The 21,251-nt window shown below is 40.8% G+C and overlaps 1 protein-coding gene across 35 annotated transcripts in view; it reads left to right on the top strand.

Moving 5' to 3' along the window:
• Positions 1-21,251, top strand: part of PTK2 (protein tyrosine kinase 2) — a 355,066-nt gene that overhangs the window by 292,571 nt on the left and 41,244 nt on the right. For all 35 annotated transcript variants that reach the window (XR_012093771.1, XM_073018384.1, XM_073018416.1 and 32 more), the window contains 2 exons: positions 7,238-7,349; positions 17,937-18,023. Coding sequence is in view for 34 of the 35 variants with exons in the window: in XM_073018384.1 (XP_072874485.1) it covers positions 7,238-7,349; positions 17,937-18,023 (199 nt within the window). In the remaining variant the exon portion in view is untranslated. The remainder of the gene's footprint in view (positions 1-7,237; positions 7,350-17,936; positions 18,024-21,251) is intronic.

Below are 21,251 nucleotides of genomic sequence, written 5' to 3'. Positions count from 1 at the left end.
AGCAGTAACGCTGTGATCATGGCCTTTAGCCACTAGGTCAGCTACTTCCAGGTATACCATCCCTAGCTTCATCTCAAGCCTCAGACTTGTTTTCTGCAAAGATGGTAGGGTTTGGTTTGGTTTGGTTTGTTTTTAAAAGGTCAATTCCATTCCTTTGTAGTGAGGCAGCTTTGGCTAATTATAAGAGATCATGCTTCAAAACCGGTATTCCCGTGAACTTGCCAAAACAAGCCAGTTCCTGCTTGACTTTTTTTCCTTCAGATTTATTGCTGCCCTTTCTCTGGGTGTTTTCCAGATTAACTTAAATAATTGCAAACCCAGACTGATTTTATGTCCAAAGCAAATTTTATGATCAGGATCGTAAAACAGATCCTTTGTTTTACGTGATTTCTTTGTTTAAGTATCAAAATCCAATCTTTTTAAATAAGTTTTTCTTCCTGTATTTAATAAAGCAAAAAGTATTTATTACATTTAAAAGGAGAAATGTTTTGTATTTGCAAAGAGAAAAATTAGTAGTACAGTCAGTCTCAGGGAAAATAGTACAGAAATGAAGACAAAAACACAGTTCTTTCCTAGTGGTAAATAAGGCAGGTAAAAGTACAGAGCTAATTAACATTTACTTAGAAGTTTACTAATTTTTCATTAATACATATGTTATTTCTCCATTCTAACAATAGATAGGGTAGACTGTGATTTTTACTTATAAATGAGAAAACAGGTTCGAGTAGGCAAGTTCTCCTCTGGGATTGCATAACTCACCAGAGAAGCAGCTTTGATATCTATCCGTTGCTTCTTCTGGGACAGCTTGAAGAACTCAAACACTTAGAATCAATTGGCCTTTTCTACTTCTGAAAATTGTCTTTGTTGGAGCTGTACTTTTGTGTCTTAGCTCCATACTGGAAATGAAAGACCACTTTCTTGCTCACCATCAATTATATAGGGAGTGTTGCAGGCCAGAAGAAGAAAATCAGACCACCTGTTTTTATGTCCTTTTACTGTGAATTGATCACTTCAATGATTTTATTTTAAAGTAAGAGAAGTTAAAAATAAAACTAACACTAAATAAAGCACTCCTTTCCCCTCTTCAGGATTCTGTTCCTTAGTGGTACACGTGGATCAACAAAGTGTAATTATCGTTGTGCTAATGTTTGTTAAATGACAAGTCTCAGCTTTCATTGTTCCATCTATTTGCAAGTTTGAGACTTGGAAACCACCATTCTGGGAAAAAACTTGAGGGCTCATTTGTTGCCAGTTCACATTAGGCAGCTAAGAGCTTTCAGATGGAATGTATTGCTACTAAAAATATTTATAGTTTGGGAAAATATGCTTCAATTTGACCTCCTTGATACTCTGCACATTCTAGTTTGTTACTCTGGATTCTTCAGCAGCTGTAAAGAGAAAAGTTCAGTACTGTCTCCTTGTGCCCTCTTACTCCATCTATGGACTAGTCTTCCCATTGTAAAAACAGATATTTTTTATGAGTTATTTATATTCTTGGTTCCTCTGAGCAGCAAATTATGGTTTCTCAGAAGCATTTTGACATGCTATTTTGGGTATGAGAATGAACTAGTGAGACTGAAGGAACTTGCTTCCCAGTTGTCATTATGTTCTTTGAGGAACAAGTCTGGGATGTTTAATTAAAGAAATATCGAAGTGTCTGTAATATGCAAGTGATACTTAGCTACAAGAGAAATTAGATTCATGTCTGACAACTGTAGGGCGCTTACAAGCTAAATCCCACAACATGGCAATATGTGATTAAGGTCTGAAATGAAACATTCAGACAATAAATTCAGTGGGTCAGAGAATAGGGGAAGTGTGTGTGGGTAGGATATATCAGGGCAGATGGAGCCTGAGAGGGTCTTCTTGTGGCAAGGGACTTCATGGGACCCATTTAGAGATTCTTGGGGAAAACAGTAAGTAGCCTTAAGATCAGAGTGGCCCATTTCACAAAACAATCTGTGTGAAATAACATTGCCTGATGAGAACCCTTTGAAAACGGAGTTCCCGTTGCCTGAAAGAATATGTCCCACTTACCCTTCTCAGCTTGCCTGTATTTTAATTATTTGAAGGAGTAGAAGAAACACACTTGTTTTTCCCAATTTTTTTTTTTTCTTGATTTTTGCGGACTTTTTACCTGTTTGAAACTTTTAGGAACTCTGACTGAAGGTGTGGTGTTTAAGGGTCAGGAGACAGAGAGTAGGGCACCGTAAAACCGCCAACCAGAGATGTGCTTCTCTCTCAGGCCAGCTAGGCCTTCTTTGTTCCTGGTCTCTGACCGGTCCCCTGCTCCCAGTGACCATCTTGAGGAAAGCTGCCTGCAGGTCCTTTCCTGTTTGGCCAGTTGAGAGAACAGGGGCTAGGCATGGTGGCTCACATCTGTAATCCCAATACTTTGAGAGTCTGAGGTGGGAGGATCACTCCAGTCCCGGAGTTCAAGACCAGCCTAGGCAACACAGTGAGATTTTTATTTATTATTTAATTGTTACAAAAAAATAAAAAAGAATCCGCCAGGCCTGGTGATGCACCTGTAGTCCCAGCTACTCGGAGAGCTGAGGTGGGAGGATTACTTGAGTTCAGGAGTGATCGCGCCGCTGAACTCCAGTCTGGGCTACAGAGTTAGACCCTGTCTCAAAAAAAGAAAAAAGAAATTGGCCAGGCACAGTGGCTCACACCTATAATCCCAGCACTTTGGGAGGCCAAGGCAGGAGGATCACTTGAGCCCGGGAGTTTGAGACCAGCCTGGGCAATAATAGCGAAACCCTGTCTCTATAAAAATGAAACTAAATTTGAAAAGAACAGGAAGCTTGATAATGTGCTCTTCTTGACTAGTCAGTAGACTTGCTCCACTGATAGGGCTTTATTCATCCATTTACCTGTCATTTATTAATTCATATTATGCTTCAGGGTCAGTACTAATTCTGAGCATTTGAAAGTGGGCCTTCAGGTAACAACTCTTGGCCTAATGGGAGCAAAAGTCAAACAAACAGATATTTACAATGTCTTTTGGCAAGAGTTAAGAGCAAGTTAGGCACTAGTTTCTTTGGAAAAGAGTAAGGAGAGTAATGTAACTTCGCCTAAAGGGAGGAGGGAGCTTCAGGGAAGATTTTTCTGCAGGAACTGCTATTTGACACTTGAAATACAAGTAAGAGTTGGCCAGAGAAAGAAGAGAAAGGTGTTCCAGGCAAGAGACACAACATAAAGAGGCATGGGAGAGCATAATGAGTTCAGAGAACTTGCCAGGACTTAAAGGAACAAGGGCTATAGGTGAGGAAAAAGGGAAGTGAAGCGAGATTAATCACTTCACTTTTAAAAGCAATGGTAGTTCCCACCATGTGTGCACATGCCCCAACTCTAAAAAAAAATACGTATTTTTAACTCCATTAGCAGCCTTTTGAGGTATGGATTTACTGGTGTTTTACAACCTAGAAAGTTAAGATATAGCTCCCCACGTTTTCGTTGGTAAATGTTCAGGACTGGGTGAAGCTATATTAGCTCATACCAAAGTATCAACTCCTATTCCTTATAGTTGTAACGTCTTTACATTTGTCAAGTTCAAAGGCATTGTATATCAGTGACTGTTTTAGCAGGCATATTGTTGATCCGTTGGTTTGATTGATGGCCGGTCTTAATAGTTGTATTGCTAACACTTCATAGGTAATTCGATGAATTTATAAAAAGACATGGTTGCTCCTTTGTATCTCAAGCTCAACTTGGATTTTAACTCATTTGAAATATTTGCACAGGCGTATAGTGTAAGCCTGTAATCCCAGCTACTCTGGAGCCCAGGAGTTCAGGACCAGCCTGAGCAACATAGTATCACTCCATCTCTTTTTTAAAAAATAAAAAATAAACAAATAAATAAATAAAGGTAGGAGGCCAGGCGTGGTGGCTCATGTCTGTAATCCCAGCACTTTGGAAGGCCAAGGCAGGCGGATCACTTGAGGTCAGGAGTTCGAGACCAGCCTGGCCAACATGGTAAAATCCCATCTCTACTAAAAATACAAAAAATTAGCCAGGCATGGTGGCACGTGCACCTGTAGTCCCAGCTACTTGGGAGATTGAGGCAGGAGAATTGCTTGAACCTGGAAGGTAAAGGTTGCAGTGAGTGCCACTGCACTTCAGCCCATTCAACAGAGCAAGACTCCGCCCCAAAAACAAAAAAGAAAGAAAAGAAAAAGACTCATAGCTCTTTGTGGGAATGGTAGCCATTAGCTACACAGGATATTATCTGATGGGGAATTTCTAATAGTTCTTTCGATTTTTAAAAGTCTCTTGCATTTCGGAGCTTGTCACATAAGCTGTCTAATTTTCATTTAGATCTTCTTCACAACAACCCTTCAAGATAGGTAGGTAGGGAGGCACCCCATTTTGTGGATGAGGCTTGGAGGGACAGAGTTGTCCATGGTCTGTCTGTGGCAGAATTTAAACCTGATCTCCGTGTGACTCAAACTCCTTGAGTTTGATTGAGCCTTATTGTTTTCCCATTCAGTTTTTTTTTTTTAACCACTAATGATCCCTGAATTTACTCAGCTTAGTTAAACATCTAATAGGTAATGATAATGCATGTATTTTATCCATATACAGTATTTGTTCATTTAGCAAATATTTAAGTGTCAGCTATGTGCAGGCACTGTTTCATTCAAAGTATAACAAAAGGTGTTTAAGTCATAAAATATATAAGGAAAATTGAAATATAAAGGTGTTTGTTTTCACATAAGAAATGGACAGAAACCATTGCTATGCTTTGGACATGTAATGCTCGTTACATGACCAAAAGTACACAAACATTATGTGCTTGGTATGAGTCTATAACTGTTACCTGCTGAGACGCTGGGACTCTTCCTCCCTAACCACCCCCAGTGCCTGGGGCAGTGCCCTCTCCCGCTGAGTTCTGCAGCTAGAACGCACCAGGCCAAGCTCTTCTCTACTGCTCAGTCACAACACTCATGTCCTGTTTCAGTGTGTTTTGTTGTTGTTGTTATTGTATGTATGTATGTATTCATTTATTTATTTTGGAGACAAGTCTCGCTCTGTCACCCAGACTGGAGTGCAGTGGTGCTATTTTGACTGACTGCAGCCTCCACCTCCCATACTCAAATGATCCTCCCACCTCAGCCTCCCAGAATGCTGGGATTACAGGCATAAGCCAACTTGCCTGACCCTGTTTCAAGGTTTTGAGTATTTCTTTTCTCTTAGACAAAGCACCTCAAAGACCTCGTCACGTGCCTCTTGCACAGAGCAAATTAGCAAAGTTAGCAAATACTTGCTGAATGAGCAGCCCTCAAGTAAATGCCATTAGAAATACCCACTGATGACAAGTAATGCTTATAGCAGATGCTCTCACAGCCATGATCTCCCTTAATCCTCCCAGCAGCTGAGGGGAGCGTTCTTCTGATCAGAGGGGCAGGGCAGAGAGAGTGGCCCTCTCAGGACCCCTGTGCTCCTTCCCCAGACCTGGCCCCAAACTTCCCTGCACCACTCACCAGGAGTCATCTGGGCCTGGTACATGGGACCAGGTTCCCAACAGTGCTGGCACCCAATGAGCATCTTGCCTGTCTGTCAAGGCTGCTGCACAGTTCTTAAATACTGTGAAAAGTTTTGTGGTTTTGCTGAGCCACGATCATCTAACTGGAGCAAGAAAGAAACCAAAACCATATCTTGAGAATGGAGTGGGACTTTTGACTAAAAGCTTTTTATGTAAAATGCCTATGTGATTTTTTTTTTTTTTTTTTTTTTTTTTTTTTTTTTTTTTTTTTTGAGGTGGAGTCTCATTCTGTTGCCCAGGCTGGAGTGCAGTGGCGCGATCTCGGCTCACCACAACCTCCGCCTCCCAGGTTCAGGCAATTCTCCTGCCTCAGCCTCCCGAGTGGCTGGAACTACAGGCATGCACCACCACACCCGGCTCATTTTTGTATTTTTAGTAGAGACGGTGTTTCACTATTTTGGCCAGGCTGGTCTTGAACTCCTGACCTCATGATCTGCCCACCTCGGCCTCCCAAAGTTCTGGGATTACAGACGTGAGCCACTGCACGCGGCCCTGATATGATCATTTCTTGAGGCAGATATTCCCTTTTGTTTTGGGGATGAAAAAAGTCTTAACATCTGTAGTGATGGTTTGCTGACTTGGGGCAGTTATGAAATGAATTTTGTCTCTTTTCCTGACTCAGAAGGTGACTGTGTAAGTTGAGTTGTGTGAGAAACAGCACACTCTTAGCCTCCAGCCAAGCAGGAATGTCTTTTTAAACAGCAAATTCCCAGATTAGAAAGTCTGGTGCACTGATGTCACTCTTTCCTGAGTAATTTCTGGGTGGTTGTTTACTGCATACTATCTACCAGGAGCCTAGAAACTTTGAATGAGTGTCATTATTAGAACTCTAGAGTTGTAGGAATGTAGGAAGAGCTGTTTGCCACAGTTAAGACAAGGGTTTCAGACTGCTGCCTGCTGAGCCCTGCGGCATCTGCATGGAATGGGAAACTAGCAAAGTCTCGCTTTGGCTGCATTCTGAGGGGTTTATGTGATGGCAAACAGCCAAGATGAAGAAGCTGCCTAGCAGTCGCTGCAGAGGCTCCAGCGGCTGCAGCATTATATGGGACTTCAGATAGCTTCTGAGTAGTCAAGCAGTGGTAAGTAGCAGTGTTACCAACTATGGGGTTTCCAGCTTAAAGCAAGGAGTATTTTCAGAAGCACTTGTAAATACTGTCGTGTTTTTGCTTATTTTCATGATCAGATAAAGCACTGGTTAAGCTGAACGATAGGAAGATTGTATTGAGCAATTTAGGGAGATTATTGGCCAGATTGCTAATTGATCACGTAAGTGCTGGTGTGATCACATTATGTGTGAAAAGAATCTGTCCTCAGACATGTATATGCTTGATAAAGTGCTGCGTGGGATTTCTCAGAGGAATTCTTTTCTTCTCAAGATCAACTTTGGCTTGCAAACATTTCATCTTGGCCCGTCCTTCATTTTCTGCAACTTCTTTTTCTTACCAGCTGTCTTTTTCTTACCTATGGCTGTGCTTTAAATGGACTTGCCCATTTGGACCAAGGCTATTCTAGAATCATTTCGTGAAGACTTAGAAACCTGATCCTTCTTTCCCCTGTGTATAGGATCCTTTCTTTATTGTTATCATGTACTGTTAGCCAACTGGTGTTCCTTAGATAACTCAGGGTGGGGTCTCGTGTGTGCTAACTCTGGGTTGTCAGCTCCCCTAAGACAATGTGTTGTCTCTCTAGCACAATCCTGGAGGAAGAGAAGGTTCAGCAAGAAGAACGCATGAGGATGGAGTCCAGAAGACAGGCCACAGTGTCCTGGGACTCCGGAGGGTCTGATGAAGCGCCACCCAAGGTAGCTACAGTCCCCACCCCAACTTTGGGGTTGCTTTTACTAACTTTTGAGATTTACAATTAGGCAGCTGTTTTCTATGAGGAGAAAATCAAATATCAGGTTATTCTAAGAGTAATAGTTATAACACCAACTAATTGTTTCCTTTTTGCTTCTCTTATTACCCTCATGTGCACTCACTTTCCTCATTTGTATTTCAAGTAGGGGTTCTTTGAAGCCATGAGCAGTTGGATTAGATGTCATCTTAAAATGCTTTTCCTATGCTGCCCTAACTTGGAGGAGGTTTTTCCTTTGTTGGTTGTCAGAGATCTCCCTAATGATCAAGTCTGGATTAAAATACCAAACTAGGTCACAGATGCTTTGCATTTTGCTTTGTTTAAAAATGAGTCTGTTTCCACCTGACCATATTCCTTTGTTTGGTTTTGTTGAGAACTCTGCACATTTTTTGCCTTTTTCTTTTCGTAGCTGGTGGCTGGGTTGTTTGTTGGGAAAGAGAGCACATTGCAGTTGCTTTTGTTTCCTTAATAAGATCTTCCAGCAGCATCCTTAGAAGACCCTACTTGCCCACTTATGTTCATATCCTTAACTGGTGCCCTCTCCTGCCTCAGAGAGGTCAGCCCAGCCCTTTTACAGTTGCTGGGCCATGCCATGGCTGGGGGTTTTAGACAGAGTGACACTTTCCCTAGATTAATAAGTCTTTATATACCATTGGCTTTTGATAGGATGCTATTTTCACACACTGGGTTACTTGCCATGAATACTCCAATTCTGTTCTTTTTCTCGAAAGTTAATAGATAATAGGATTTTTTGTAGTTAGTAGTTATTAACTGCCACCATTTGATATTTGATTAGTTAAAAAATATATTAAGAAACTTTGATAATTCATTTTCTTTATGAAAAGTATTCAGAAATTTGATAAGACAAAGTACTGTTTAAATATACCAATTTTTTTTATCTTGAAGGCTGAAAACCTTTATTTTCTTGGTCGTCATTTTGAACTCTGTAACATTAAACATACATTGAAAGTGAAAATAAGTGATTAACACAATTATGCAGATGTTTAGAGACAGAGGGTGCCTCAGACCAGCCCCCTCTACAGAGAGAAGGACCAAGGCCCAGAGAAGAAGCACATACCTGTCTGATGGGTGTTACATTGAACGAGGCAGTGGGAACACCTGATGTTTCTCTGTCATTCCCAGCTTAACAACAACAGGAAATCCTTAGTTACCCACAGGAAAAAACAAACATGTACCCCACATCCCAGCATCTGAGGCCCTCCATGTTCTGTTTACAAGTTTGCCTATTTTTAAATTTGTTTACTACTGCAGAATAGTCCAGTACTGAGAGTCAGGAGAATCTTATCATTAACTTCTCAGGCCTTGAAGTCAAGTGGATTCATTCACATGGGGGTCTGCTATTTACTTTCTGATGACTGAGCAGGTCACCTACCTACTCCAAATCTCACATTCCTCATTTGCAAAATGACTATTTGTATTCCCTACCTCTTGGGTGGGGATGTTAGAAGATAATTCACTGTCCAGCACTTTATTTAGTACACAAGTGCAAAGGAACATAAGTATTTGGTAATGAGCACCAAAGAATGCAACACTTCCCTAAAACTCGCAGGATTAAATCAACTCTTCAGCTACACATATGTCTATATCCCAATCTGTTGGATTTTTAATGAGCTTAATATGACTGATTTTCTAAATTAGGTTCATGGGCAGCGGTGATGAGGCTTCTCAACTTCTTTTTTGGTTTCAGAGTACAAAGACTAGTTTGGCGTAAATATTTAAATATCCCTAACACTTCTTTTTTTTTTTTTTTAGGTATTTTCAAAATACATATTTTGAGATTCTTTTCTATAAGCAAATTGTTGCACTCTACACAAAGGTTTATTTGTTAAACAGATAAGGAAACTATAGCCCACTGTGTTTTTGTTAATTAAAGTTTTATTAAAACACAGTTTTATTGGAACACACCCATTTATTTGTGTATTATACACAGCTGCTTTCACCCTACACAGGTGTAAATGAGCAGTTGTGACAGAGACAGTATAGCCTACACAATTTAAAATATTTACTCTTTGACCTTTAAAGAAAATATTTGGCAGCCCCCAGATTAAAAGTTTTAATGATGACCGGGCATGGTGGCTCACCCCTGTAATCCCAGCACTTTGGGAGGCCGAGGCGGGCGGGTCACCTGAGGTCAAGAATTTAAGACCAGCCTGGCCAACATGGTGAAACCCTGTCTCTATTAATATCCAAAAATCAGCCAGCCGTGATGGCGGGCACCTGTAATCCCAGCTACTCAGGAGACTGAGGCAAGATAATTACTTGAAACCGGGAGACAGAAGTTGCAGTGAGCCAAGATCACACCATTGCACTCCAGTTTGGCCGATAAAGTCAGACTCTGTCTCAAAAAAAAAAAAAAAAAAAAAAAAGTTTTAATGGCTAGAAAATCATCTAAAATAGCATAGATATACAGATGCTTGATGATTATTAACAAATACTAGTATGTTAATTGTTGAACTTTCATGCCAGTCAGAATCAAGTCCTGTATGCAGTTTTTACCTTCTCAGTGTTCATCTTTAGAATCAAATTCTGCTTTTATGGTCACAGTATTTGGCACATCTGAAATGAGTCTGTGATTTCCAATTTGGTAGGCCACTATTTCCTCACTTCCTGTACTTTGTAAAGTGAGAATTTGTTAGATTCTGGTGAGTTTTCATAATTCTGCTTGTGATATATTAGAATAAGTAAGTCTTAGATTTATTTTTTTATTTTTATTTTTATTTTTTTAGAGACAGAGCCTTGCTCTATCGCCCAGGCTAGAGTTCAGGGGTGCGATCTCGGCTCATTGCAATCTGTGCCTCCTGGGTTCAAGCAATTCTCCTGCCTCAGGCTCCTGAGTAGCTGGGATTACAGGCGCCTGCCACCATGCTTGGCTAATTTTTGTGTTTTTAGTGCAGTCAGGGTTTCACCATGTTAGCCAGGCTGGTCTCAAACTCCTGACCTCAGGTGATCCGCCCACCTCAGCCTCCCAAAGTGCTGGAGTTTCAGGTGTGAACCACCACGCCCAGCTGTCTTACTTAGATTTTTTTTTTTATTTCTACCTTCCTTTCTTTTTTTAAAATAAGATGGGGTCTCACTGTGTTGCCCAAGCTCTCTTGAGCTGCTGGGCTTAAACAATCCCTTGCCTCAGCCTCCAGAGCCACTTAGATTTCTGAAATTTAGATAGGATCTCAGGCTTCTGTAGATAAATTTTCTCTTATTAATACTAACATAGAAAAATTTTAATGTAGCTTAATTAGTTTTGTAAGTGAAAACTTGTGTAAGTTTTATAGGTGAAAAGTCTTTCTCTTTCCCAATCAAGATTCAAAATTAAGTTTACTTACAGGCCGGGTGTGGTGACTCACACCTATAATTGCAGTGCTTTGGGAGACTGAGGTAGGAGGATCAGTTGAGACCAGCCTGGGCAACAGGATGAGACTCTTATCTTTACAAAAAAATTTAAAAATTAGCCAAATTTAGTGGCATGTGCCTGTGATCCTAGCTACTCAGTGGACTGAGGCAGGAGGATCACTTGAGCCCAGGAGATCTAGGCTGCATGGAGGGCCATGTTTGCACCTCTGCATTCTAGCCTGGGCAACAGAGCAAGGCCTTGTCTAAAAAAAAAAATTAAAAATGTTTCAATTTTTTTTTAAAGCTTACTTATACTTGGTTAATAGTAAGAGCATTATAACCACAAAGCCAATTATTAAGAATATGTATGGATCGCTTCATCATGCTTAATACCAATTTTTTCATATAATAATCATCTTTAGAGAACTTTCCCTGAGACAAGCCCTTCATGGGAGTACCCCATTAAATGCTCATTTTCATCTGTGCCTGTTGCTTTCCTACAGATTCCCACTGGATCAATGGAGAGCCTCAGGATGAAGGTATCTTAGAACAGCCATTCTCAAAGTGTAGTTCTTGGACCTCTGTAGGTCCCCATGACCATTTCAAAGGTCCATGACATCAGAACTCATCTGATAATGTTTTGTTATTTGCCTGAGGCGGGTGGATCGCTTGAGGCCAAGAGTTCGAGACCAGCCTGGCCAACATGGTGACACCCCGTTTCAACTAAAAATACAAAAATTAGCCAAGCGTGGTGGTGCCCGCACTTGTAGTCCCAGATACCCAGGAGGCTGAGGCACAAGAATCACTTGAACGCAGGAGGCAGAGGTTGCACTGAGCTGAGATCGCGCCACTGCACTCCAGCCTGGGAGACAGAGCGAGACTGTCTCAAAAAAAAAAAAAGAAAAAAAAAGATGTTATTTGCCTTTTCCACTAATAGAACTGCTGACACCTTAGCACAAATCAGGACAGTGGCATGAAGTTGTACTAGACATCACTGTGTTCTTCACCCCTGTGCTCACACAAAAAGAAAAAAATGCCATTTTGCAGAAGAAAGGCCTTGATGAATCTGTGAAAAATATCTGACATGAAGACCCAGGAAGGGCATGTTAGCCCTGCTGCTGCACACCTAGACACGATGTCTTGTCTTGAGAAAAGCACTATACAGTTGAGTTGCAAGCTGGACTAAACACTTTTTTTTCATGGAAGGCCAGCTTTACTTGAAAGAACAGCTGGCAGACATACTGTTCAGAGTTGGATATTTGGTAGACATTTTCTCAAAAGAGAAAGAAATGAGGCTGTGACATTGAGGAAAACAACTATTTGTTACCAGTGATAAATTTTTGTTTTCAAGCAAAAATTAGAGTTTTGAAAAACTTGCACCGTGATCTTGACAGCTTTCTAAATTCTTATACTGTTATAGTAAGCTCAAGATGATATTAACATGTGTTATTTTAAAAATATATGTTGTTTACTGAAATGTGTTAACATTGGGAGGATCTGTGCAGCTCAGTAAATCAGTATCTTTCAAATGACCTACACAGGATGTTGAAAATCACACATGAGTATAAGTTCCATTGAAACTACAAGAAAAAGTAATGGATTTTTTTCCCTTTTTTTTCTCCCTTAATTCTATGGATTTTAATGTAAGAGATGATACCATTGTAAATTCCACATTGCAACTCACCTTTAAGAAGCTGTCACTTGCATTTTGGTGTCGAATCAAAAAACAGTACCACAATTGTGCTCAAAATCGACGGAAATACTCCTCCCTTTTCCAGTTGTACAGCTGTATGAGTTTACTTTTTTTTCCCCTCATGTATTGCAACAAAAAAGAACATCGTAAGACTGCAGAAACATATGAGAACCTGCTGCCTTCTGTTAAGCCTAACATTAAAGTGAACTTACGTAAATGTAGATGTACATGTGTTCTTCTCAGTTTGGTTTGTTTGGTTTTGAAAAGGTGGTTTTTTTAGTATGTGATGAGCTTATTCTTAAGTGAATTAATAAACACTTTTTAGTATCTGTTTTAATTTCTAACAGTATGAGTGTTGGTAGTTATATTCCAAATAAACAAAAACTCTTCAGAGTCCTCAGTAATTTTTGAGACTGTATAGGGGTCCTGAAAATGATGAAATGTTTGAGAATAACTGCCTCAGAACATTATTCTCAACCCTAATCAAACCCAGCACAGCATTTATATAAAAAATGATTTTATAATGTCCCATTTACTAATCCTGAAATAAAATACATAGGTAATAGAATGACTTACCAATTTCAGAATATCAGTGGAAGAATACTAGTGTTTGGAGACCCAACTATACAGGAGAAATAAAAGGAAAGTCATTTTTTATAACGTTATGCATGCATGTATAAAGCAGTCAGGTCGAATGACATTGGGAGACATGGTGGCATAGCCAGATCCTTACACCTGTTTGTGGACTCACCATGAATACAGCAGTGACAGAGCAGACCCCCACAGCTATAACTGATAGGAATTTCATTAGTCTTGGAGATGTCATTTTCTAGAATGGTAAGAAAATCTTGGTAAATTTTAAATGAAACATAATAAAATTGCCCATCAGTATACACGGTAGTTGCTGTTCTGGAAAGTTCAGTTCCTCATAAACTATACAGAATATGCAAACTATACAAAATATATAAAGCAGAATTCATTCTGTGTTCAAGGGCGACAGGGATTTTATTGTTGCTGTTGTTTTACATAAAGTTGAGAGAAACAGCAGAAAGTCCTGCGGGGACCAGGCATGGTGGCTCATGCCTGTAACCCCAGCACTTTGGGCAGCCAAGATGAGCTGATCACTTGAGGCCAGTAATTTGAGACCAGCCTGGGCAACATGGCGAAACACCATCTCTACTAAAAATACAGAAATTATCCAGACGTGGTGGTGTGCACATGTAATCCCAGCTATTCAGGAGGCTGAGGCACGAGAATTGCTTAAACTCAGGAGGCAGAAGTTGCAGCGAGCCGAGATCACACCACTGCACTGTAGCCTGGGTGACAGAATGAGACTCCATCTCAAAAAATAAAAATACAAAAATTAGCTGGGTGTGATTGCGCATGCATGTAATCCCAGCTACTTGGGAATCTGAGGCATGAGAATCACTCAAACTCAGGAGGCAGAGGTTGCAGTGAGCCGAGATCATGCCACTGCTCTCCAGCCTAGGCAACAGAGCATGACTATCTCAAAACAGAAAAAGAAATCCTGTGGGATATGAAACAAATCCTGTTGTTCAGGCCTGTCCCCTCACTGCCAGAAATCTCACCTGCTGACCTCTACCTTAATGCCAATTGTGCGATCATGGAAAGCACCCTCACTAATACAGTTCTCCCTTGATATCTGCAAGGGATGGAGATTAAAATCCACAGATGCATAAATTCCTTATATAAGATAGCACAGTATTGCATATAACCTACATACCTCTTCCAGTATACTTATTTTTGTTGTTGTTGTTGGTTTGTTCTGTTTTTTGAGACGGAGAGTCTCACTCTCCAGGCTGGAGTGCCATGGTGCGATCTTGGCTCACTGCAACCTCTGCCTCCGGGGTTCAAGCTATTCTCACGCCTCAGCCTCCCAAGTAGCTGGGATTACAGGCGTGCGCCACAACACCTGGCTAATGTTTTTGTATTTTTAGTAAAGACAAGGTTTCACCATGTTGACCAGGCTGGTCTCAAACTCCTGACCTCAGATAATCCGACCACCACGGGAGCTGGTTATTGTACTCCTTTTGTCATTGACAGTAGGGAGGCATAGAGAGCTGAAGCACCCTACTGTGAACACTGACAGTCTGGCTCAAAGCCTGCCCTCTTGACTACCATGCTAACCTCCAATTTGTAGAGAACAGAAGTAGAGCTGTTTCACCAATACAGTTGTGCTCTCCATGGCTATTGGTTAGCAACATTTGATTTTGTGGTGTCCTTTGTGCAAATATTTTGTCTATCATAAAACATATTTTCAACTTTTTACCTTTTATTTTTATTTTGAAATGGAACCTTGTGTTATCATTTGCTACCCAGTTAAGTCTTTGCATCACTGTGAGATAGTTTACATTGGTTTTGCCATTCTCTGATCTATTTATTTTGTATATTCCTTTTTATTTGGTGAGTCAGAAGTACGCTTATCATAGAATAGCATCATGGCACAGCAGATTTTGGAGTCACGCAGTTCTACCATTACCACCTATATGCCCCTATTTAGATTGCCCAATTTATCTGAGACTCTGTAAAATAGGGGTTATAATATTGCTTCATAGCAATGTCGTGATCAAGATTATCAAATTGTATGTAAAGTAGGTAGTTCAGTACACACAGAATACACAGTGAATTGCACTTTTTTTTTTTTTTTTTTTTTTTTTTTGCCTGAATTTATCAAGAGTGCATCACTGTGCAGCTGTCAGCTCTGTTTATTGTTCCAGTCCCCGGCTCTGCCTCATTCCATTCTTGGACTCCAAGAGCATTTGATTCAGGAAACCCTTTCCCCTGCAACCATTATTAATGCTTGTATATTAACACATATCTTTAAAGCAAGTACAAAGGTAGCCGAACTCTTTTTTTTTTTTTTTTTTTTTTTTTTTTGCCTCTTTTAATTCAACACAACCATGTCGTAGAACACCCTTTGGAAATTGCCACCATAGCACACAGAGTAGAGAAAAGCCTAGAATGCTCTCTTTATACCCTTTTCCTGTTTGGGGTGTCTTTGGGGGAATTCATGTTGTTATTTAGTTAAGTTTAGAGTAGACTCTATCTGGAACACTGCTTGAAACATGACAGGGCTAAGCGAAAAGGAAGGATTTTTCGCCCTCAGGAATTTAGCAGCTCATAATAGCAGGGGTAGAGCAAGTGCAAAGTACCTGCAACCCAGGGTAGGGTTTGAAAAAGGCCTCCTTAGGAGAACAGAGGACATATGTTTATGTTAGACTGGCAAAATCAGGAGCTATTCTGTGAAAAAAGTAACATCTAAAAGACTGAAAGGATCAGAAGTATTCTACAGATGGAGGGAGGAGACATTCCAGGCAGAGGGGACAGTATAAGCAAAACTGAGGGGGAAGTGAGACTGATTTTAGAGACCAAAACATACTCTGGACCTAACTAGAGCAAAGCACGTGTTCACCCAGCACTGTGGGAGAGAGACAGGCACTAAGGAGTTTTCTTTCCTAAGGTTGATGGGACTTAAATCCATTTCATTTTATTCTGGACTTAATTTGGCTAGACAGTAATGGGTTTCCACCTTGTTAAATCCTCCAAGTTTTAAAAGACTTTATTGACTTCTTCGAGACTTCTGTTTCAGACTAAATTGTTCTTTCACTATGAGCTTTGAATTCATTTATCCCAGAAACAAAGTGAGAGTTTAAGACCTGGAAGTAACTTTAGAGATCCTCTAGCTCACCCCCATCTTATGGATGAGGATCTAGAAGCCAGTCAGTTTCATCACTTGACCACAGTAACACAACCAGGAAGTAGTCAAACAATAGAACACAAGTGCCTTCTCTCCAGGTCCCGGACTGCTAGACAGAGAGCATTTGGTTTCCTCGGGCTCAGAATATTCAGTATCCCGTTTTGTTATTAATGATACTTCACTAGCCTTATTAAGATACAATTTACATACCATACGGTTTATCCACTGAAAGTGTGCAGTTCGGCTGGGCACAGTGGCTCACTCCTGTAATCCCAGCACTTTGGGAGGCTGAGGCAAGCAGATCACTTAAGGCCAGGAGTTCAAGACCAGCCTGGCCAACATGGCAAAACCCTGTCTCTACTGTAAATAGCCTGGTAAGGTGCCGCATGCCTGTAATCCCAGCTACTTGAGAGGCTGGGGCATGAGAATTGCTCAAACCCGGGAGGCAGTGGTTGCAGTAAGCCGGGATTGTACACTGCACTCCAGCCTGTATGGTAGAGTGAGACTCTAAATAAATAAATTGTACAATTCAATGTTTTTTAGTATATTCAGAGTTGTGCAACCATCACCACAACCAGTTTTAGGACTTCTGTTTTTAGTAGAGACGGGGTCTTACTGTGTTACCCAGGCTGGTCTCAAACTCCTGGGCTCAAGTGATCATCCCACCTCGGCCTCCCAAAGTGCTGGGATTACAGGTGTGAGCCATAGCGCCCAGCCTAGAACATTTTTATGAAATGTTCTAAAATGAAATCCTGCACCCAAAATGAAATCCTGCACCCATTAGCAGTCATCCCCCATTTCCTTCTCCTTCCGACCGCTGGCAATCACTTATGTACTTGCTGTCTATATTAATCTTTCCTAGTCTAGATATTTCATTAAAGAAATCGTATGTTCTTTGTGACTGACTTTTTTCACTTAGAATGTTTCGAAAGTTCATCTAAGTCGTAGCATGTGTCAGTACTTTATTCCCTTTAACTACAAATAATATCCCTTTCATAGGTATACAGCATTTTGTTTATCCATTTATATCAGTTGATGGACATGGACTGTTCCCCATTTTTAGCTATTGTGAATAATACTGTTAAGAACATTCATGTACATGTTTGTGTTTACTTATTTGTTTTTTTCAAAGATACAGTCTTGCTGTGTTGCCCAGGCTGGCCTCTTAATTCCTCGGCTCAAGCGACCCTCCCACTTCAGCCTCCTGAGTAGCTGATGCACATGTTTTTGTGTGGATATATACTTTCATTTCTCTGTTACATATACCTGAAAGTAGAATTGCTGGATCATATGCTAGTTCTCTATTTAGTTTTTCAGGAATAGCCATCCTGTCTTCCATAGTGACTACAACATTTTACATTCCCATCAGACTGGCCTGATTGGTTTTCAACTCCTGACCTCAAACAATCTGCCCACCTTGGCCTCCCAAAGTGCTAGGATTACAGGCGTAAGCTACCGTGCCCTGCCCAAGATTTAAGTTTTCTTCTAAGAATCTTAGAGTTTTTAACTTTTCCATTTAGACATGTAATCCATTTCGAGTTAATTTTTTGTGTATTGGGAGGAAGAGGTCAAACTTCTGTTTTTCACGGGTAGCTGTCCAGTTGCCACAGAATCATTTGTTGAAAAGACTGTTCTTTCCGCATTGAAATGTCTTAGCATCTTTTTATCATTCTTCTCAACTAAGCTCTATTAGGAAAATGTCTTTCTCTATTCATAAAGTACAGGTTTGTCAAAATCCAATGGTTCATTCATATGATGCTCTGTTGATTTTACAGCCCAGCAGACCGGGTTATCCTAGTCCGAGGTCCAGCGAAGGATTTTATCCCAGCCCACAGCACATGGTACAAACCAATCATTACCAGGTATGCCAGTCATTACAGGTATAAACTGTGTTACTTGATTATTTAGCACTTTTGGGATAGAGAGGTACATTGTGCATGTTTTTATTTGTGTACTTATGAGTATGATTTGGCCAATAGAAAGCTGAGAAAGTGGTTACCTTAATCATTGACTGATGTTGTCTTGACACCCCACACAGAAGGCGTTTGCTTTTCACGCCTTCTTCAAGTGGACAGGGCCAGGGCCTGCTGCCATTCTTAGGCACGTTTTCATCCACTTGCTATGGTAAAAGGCAAAGTGAAGCCAGTGGGCACACACTCTGCAGAGGGAGTACTGAACTGGACAGTTTTTATGGAAGGCAAGAATAAAATTCAAAATTAACAACCCAGATGAAATACCATATGGACAAGTGTGAAAAGTGTTAGATTTATAGACAGATACCCTGTGCAAATTAGAAAAAATTATCCTTGAATGAAAAGGGCCTGAAACAAAGTAAACAATTTATTTGTTTCGAGAAAAAGTTACTAACTTTTACTGAGGTATACCTTACAATGCACAGGTCTTTGTTCCGACAGATGCATACCTCAGTGCATCCCATCCTCACTTCAGGATATAGAGCGTGTCTGTGACCCTGGCAGTTCCTTTGTGCCCCTTCCCATCAGGCACCTCCTGCCCCAGGAGCAACCACTCTTCTCACTTCTAGTATCAGAGATTTCTGCCTGTTTTAGAATTTTATATAAATAGATCATATAGAGTGTGCTTTTTAGGGCTTATCTTTTTTTAACTCATTGTGATGTCTGTAGAAGTCAGAGTCCTATTGAGGGTGTCGGTACTTAACCTTTCCTACCTCCTTCACAGAGTTGTTGAAAGCATGGTTTAAACTAAGGCCTCTTGGGTCAAAATGGGCAAAAAATCTTAACTACTGGTACTTAACTGTCAGTAATAAGGGAGAATGTAAGCACTTTCTTATTAGAAAAGATAGGTCAGTGGTAGTTTAGAACAGCAAATTTCAGCCTCTTTAGCCTCCAGATTCTAATGTATTAATTCTGGAGCCCAAGAATAGCTTATCGTTAGGAAGCAACCTCAGTAGGTTCTGAGGTAGATGACTCAGTCAGACCTATGTTTTGGGAGACACTGTTCTGAGATGGCCGCTTCCTGGCAGAAGAGGAGTGAATCATTTTTCTCGGGCACCTGTCTGTTCGTTCAGCAGGGTTGCACTGAACGTTCATCTACTCTGCCTGGCACTATTCTAGGCACTGGGAATATGAAGACAAATAAAGTACTCTTTTTTCTCATGGAAGGAGCTCACAGGGCCCTTTGTCAGTTTAGATTACTACCAGTTCCATAAGTGAAGAAGCCAAAACCCTGACCCAGCACAAGGGTCAGAGCAATGGGAAGTACGCAGGTGGCCTAAAGAAAGAAACTCCACCTCTATGATTGCTGAGAGACCCTGAGCTCTGGCAAACAAGCAGATGGGCCCCAGAGTCTGTGCCTGGCTGGTATGGAAAGTGAACTGGCCCTGAGTGGGAATTGAATATGAGCATTGTTTTGAGAAAACATGACAGCACCTGCTTAATGAGACAAGCTGTTAGCAGAGAGACAGTTCTCTTTGTATCCCAGCGGGCCTGGTCTGTGGCACTGTCAAGATTTGAAACTCTCATATGTGTTTGTTAGTGGCTGTCTGTCACCAGTGCAGTGGAAGCCCCTGAGAGTGAGGACTTATCTCTATTTTAAGGGCTTAGAACAGCGTGTAAAAGTGAGTAAATAGAGAATTAAGTAAAACATTGATTTTTTTCATTGAACTAATGTGTGATTAACCTTTCCCAAGCCTAAATTTTCCTCTCTTGTAAATGAGACCAACTATGAGACATTTCCTGAAGTTACTTCATTTTTAGCCTAAAGTGATCCTTCTACATGGTTACTATTATGTAGAAAACTGCCTTAGACTATTTTAAACCGCCTTGTGAAAATTCCTAAATGTTTTCTGGCAATAATATGTCCCTTTTCACCAAAAATCTTGATAGAGCATTTTGCATTTAGTAGCAGTTTTTATTATTAAGATATTTTCATTCAAATAAACTGTGAGAATTAACTGTATGTCTCACTTGAAAATTCATTAATTTTATATTGTCCATATGGAGTTTGGGTATAAATTAGTGCCTAGAGACCGAATAAATGCACAAAACCTTTGTTGAAGGATGTGTTGATATTCGGAAATACAGTTTTGGCTGTGCTTTATATCTCACTAAAAAATTAACTGACAACACCAATCATGCAGCCCTAGCCTAATGAGGTGTGGAAAGCAATACTGATTCTATTCTCTGTCTTTCTCTTGATTGAGAGAAGGAACCATATAAAGAAACCTGGCTTATTTTCCCTCTGCCTTGAAATTTTTCTCTATGTCCAACCGAATGTCTTCTCTCTGCCTTAGTCATCATTGTTAGAATTTAAAGGTACGACTTACCCTACCATCAGCTCTCAGGTCATTAGAGGACAAACAGTTGAGGGGTTTTGTATGTGTGTGTTTTGTTGTTGTTATTCTTGTTAGGGGATAGTGGTTGGTTGGGCAGGAAAGGGGATTTCTAGAGCAGAGTGTGGCACAGCCATTTTTGTGGCTTCCTGTTGCTTTTGCATCCAAGGATGGCCTGCCCTCATTATTTTAGTAAATGTGAAATTCCAAAGAAACAATTTCTTATTTTCTAGTATATACTTGCACTAGCTCTCTAATGCAGCCATAACAAATGTCCTTTCTTGAGACTTTAGCTGAGAGTCCATTTCCTTGCCTTACCAGCTTCTATAGGCCACCCACATGCCTTGGCTCATGGTCCCCTTACTCCGTGTTCTGAAGCCAGAAGTTTTTTGGGTTTTTTTGTTTTGTTTTGTTTTGTTGTTTTGTTTTTTTGAGACAAGAGTCTCGCTCTGTCACCCAGGCTGGAGTGCAGTGGCGCGATCTCGGCTCACTGCAAGCTCCTCCTCCCTGGTTCACACCGTTCTCCTGCCTCAGCCTCCCGATTAGCTGGGACTACAGGCGCCCGCCACCTCGCCCGGCTAATTTTTTGTATTTTTTAGTAGAGATGGGGTTCACTGCGTTAGCCAGGATGGTCTCATCTCCTGACCTTGTGATCCGTCCACCTCGGCCTCCCAAAGTGCTGGGATTATAGACTTGAGCCACTGTGCCCGGCCCAGAGCCAGCAGTATTAACTCTCTCTGACCCTTCTTCAGTGGTCCCATGTCCCTCCCTCCTGTTACAC

This window comes from Chlorocebus sabaeus, chromosome 8, assembly GCF_047675955.1.
Source record: "Chlorocebus sabaeus isolate Y175 chromosome 8, mChlSab1.0.hap1, whole genome shotgun sequence".
In the NCBI taxonomy this organism is placed as follows: domain Eukaryota; kingdom Metazoa; phylum Chordata; class Mammalia; order Primates; family Cercopithecidae; genus Chlorocebus; species Chlorocebus sabaeus.
Note: the sequence above shows the minus strand (reverse complement) of the source record. Positions and strands in the feature narration are given on the sequence as shown.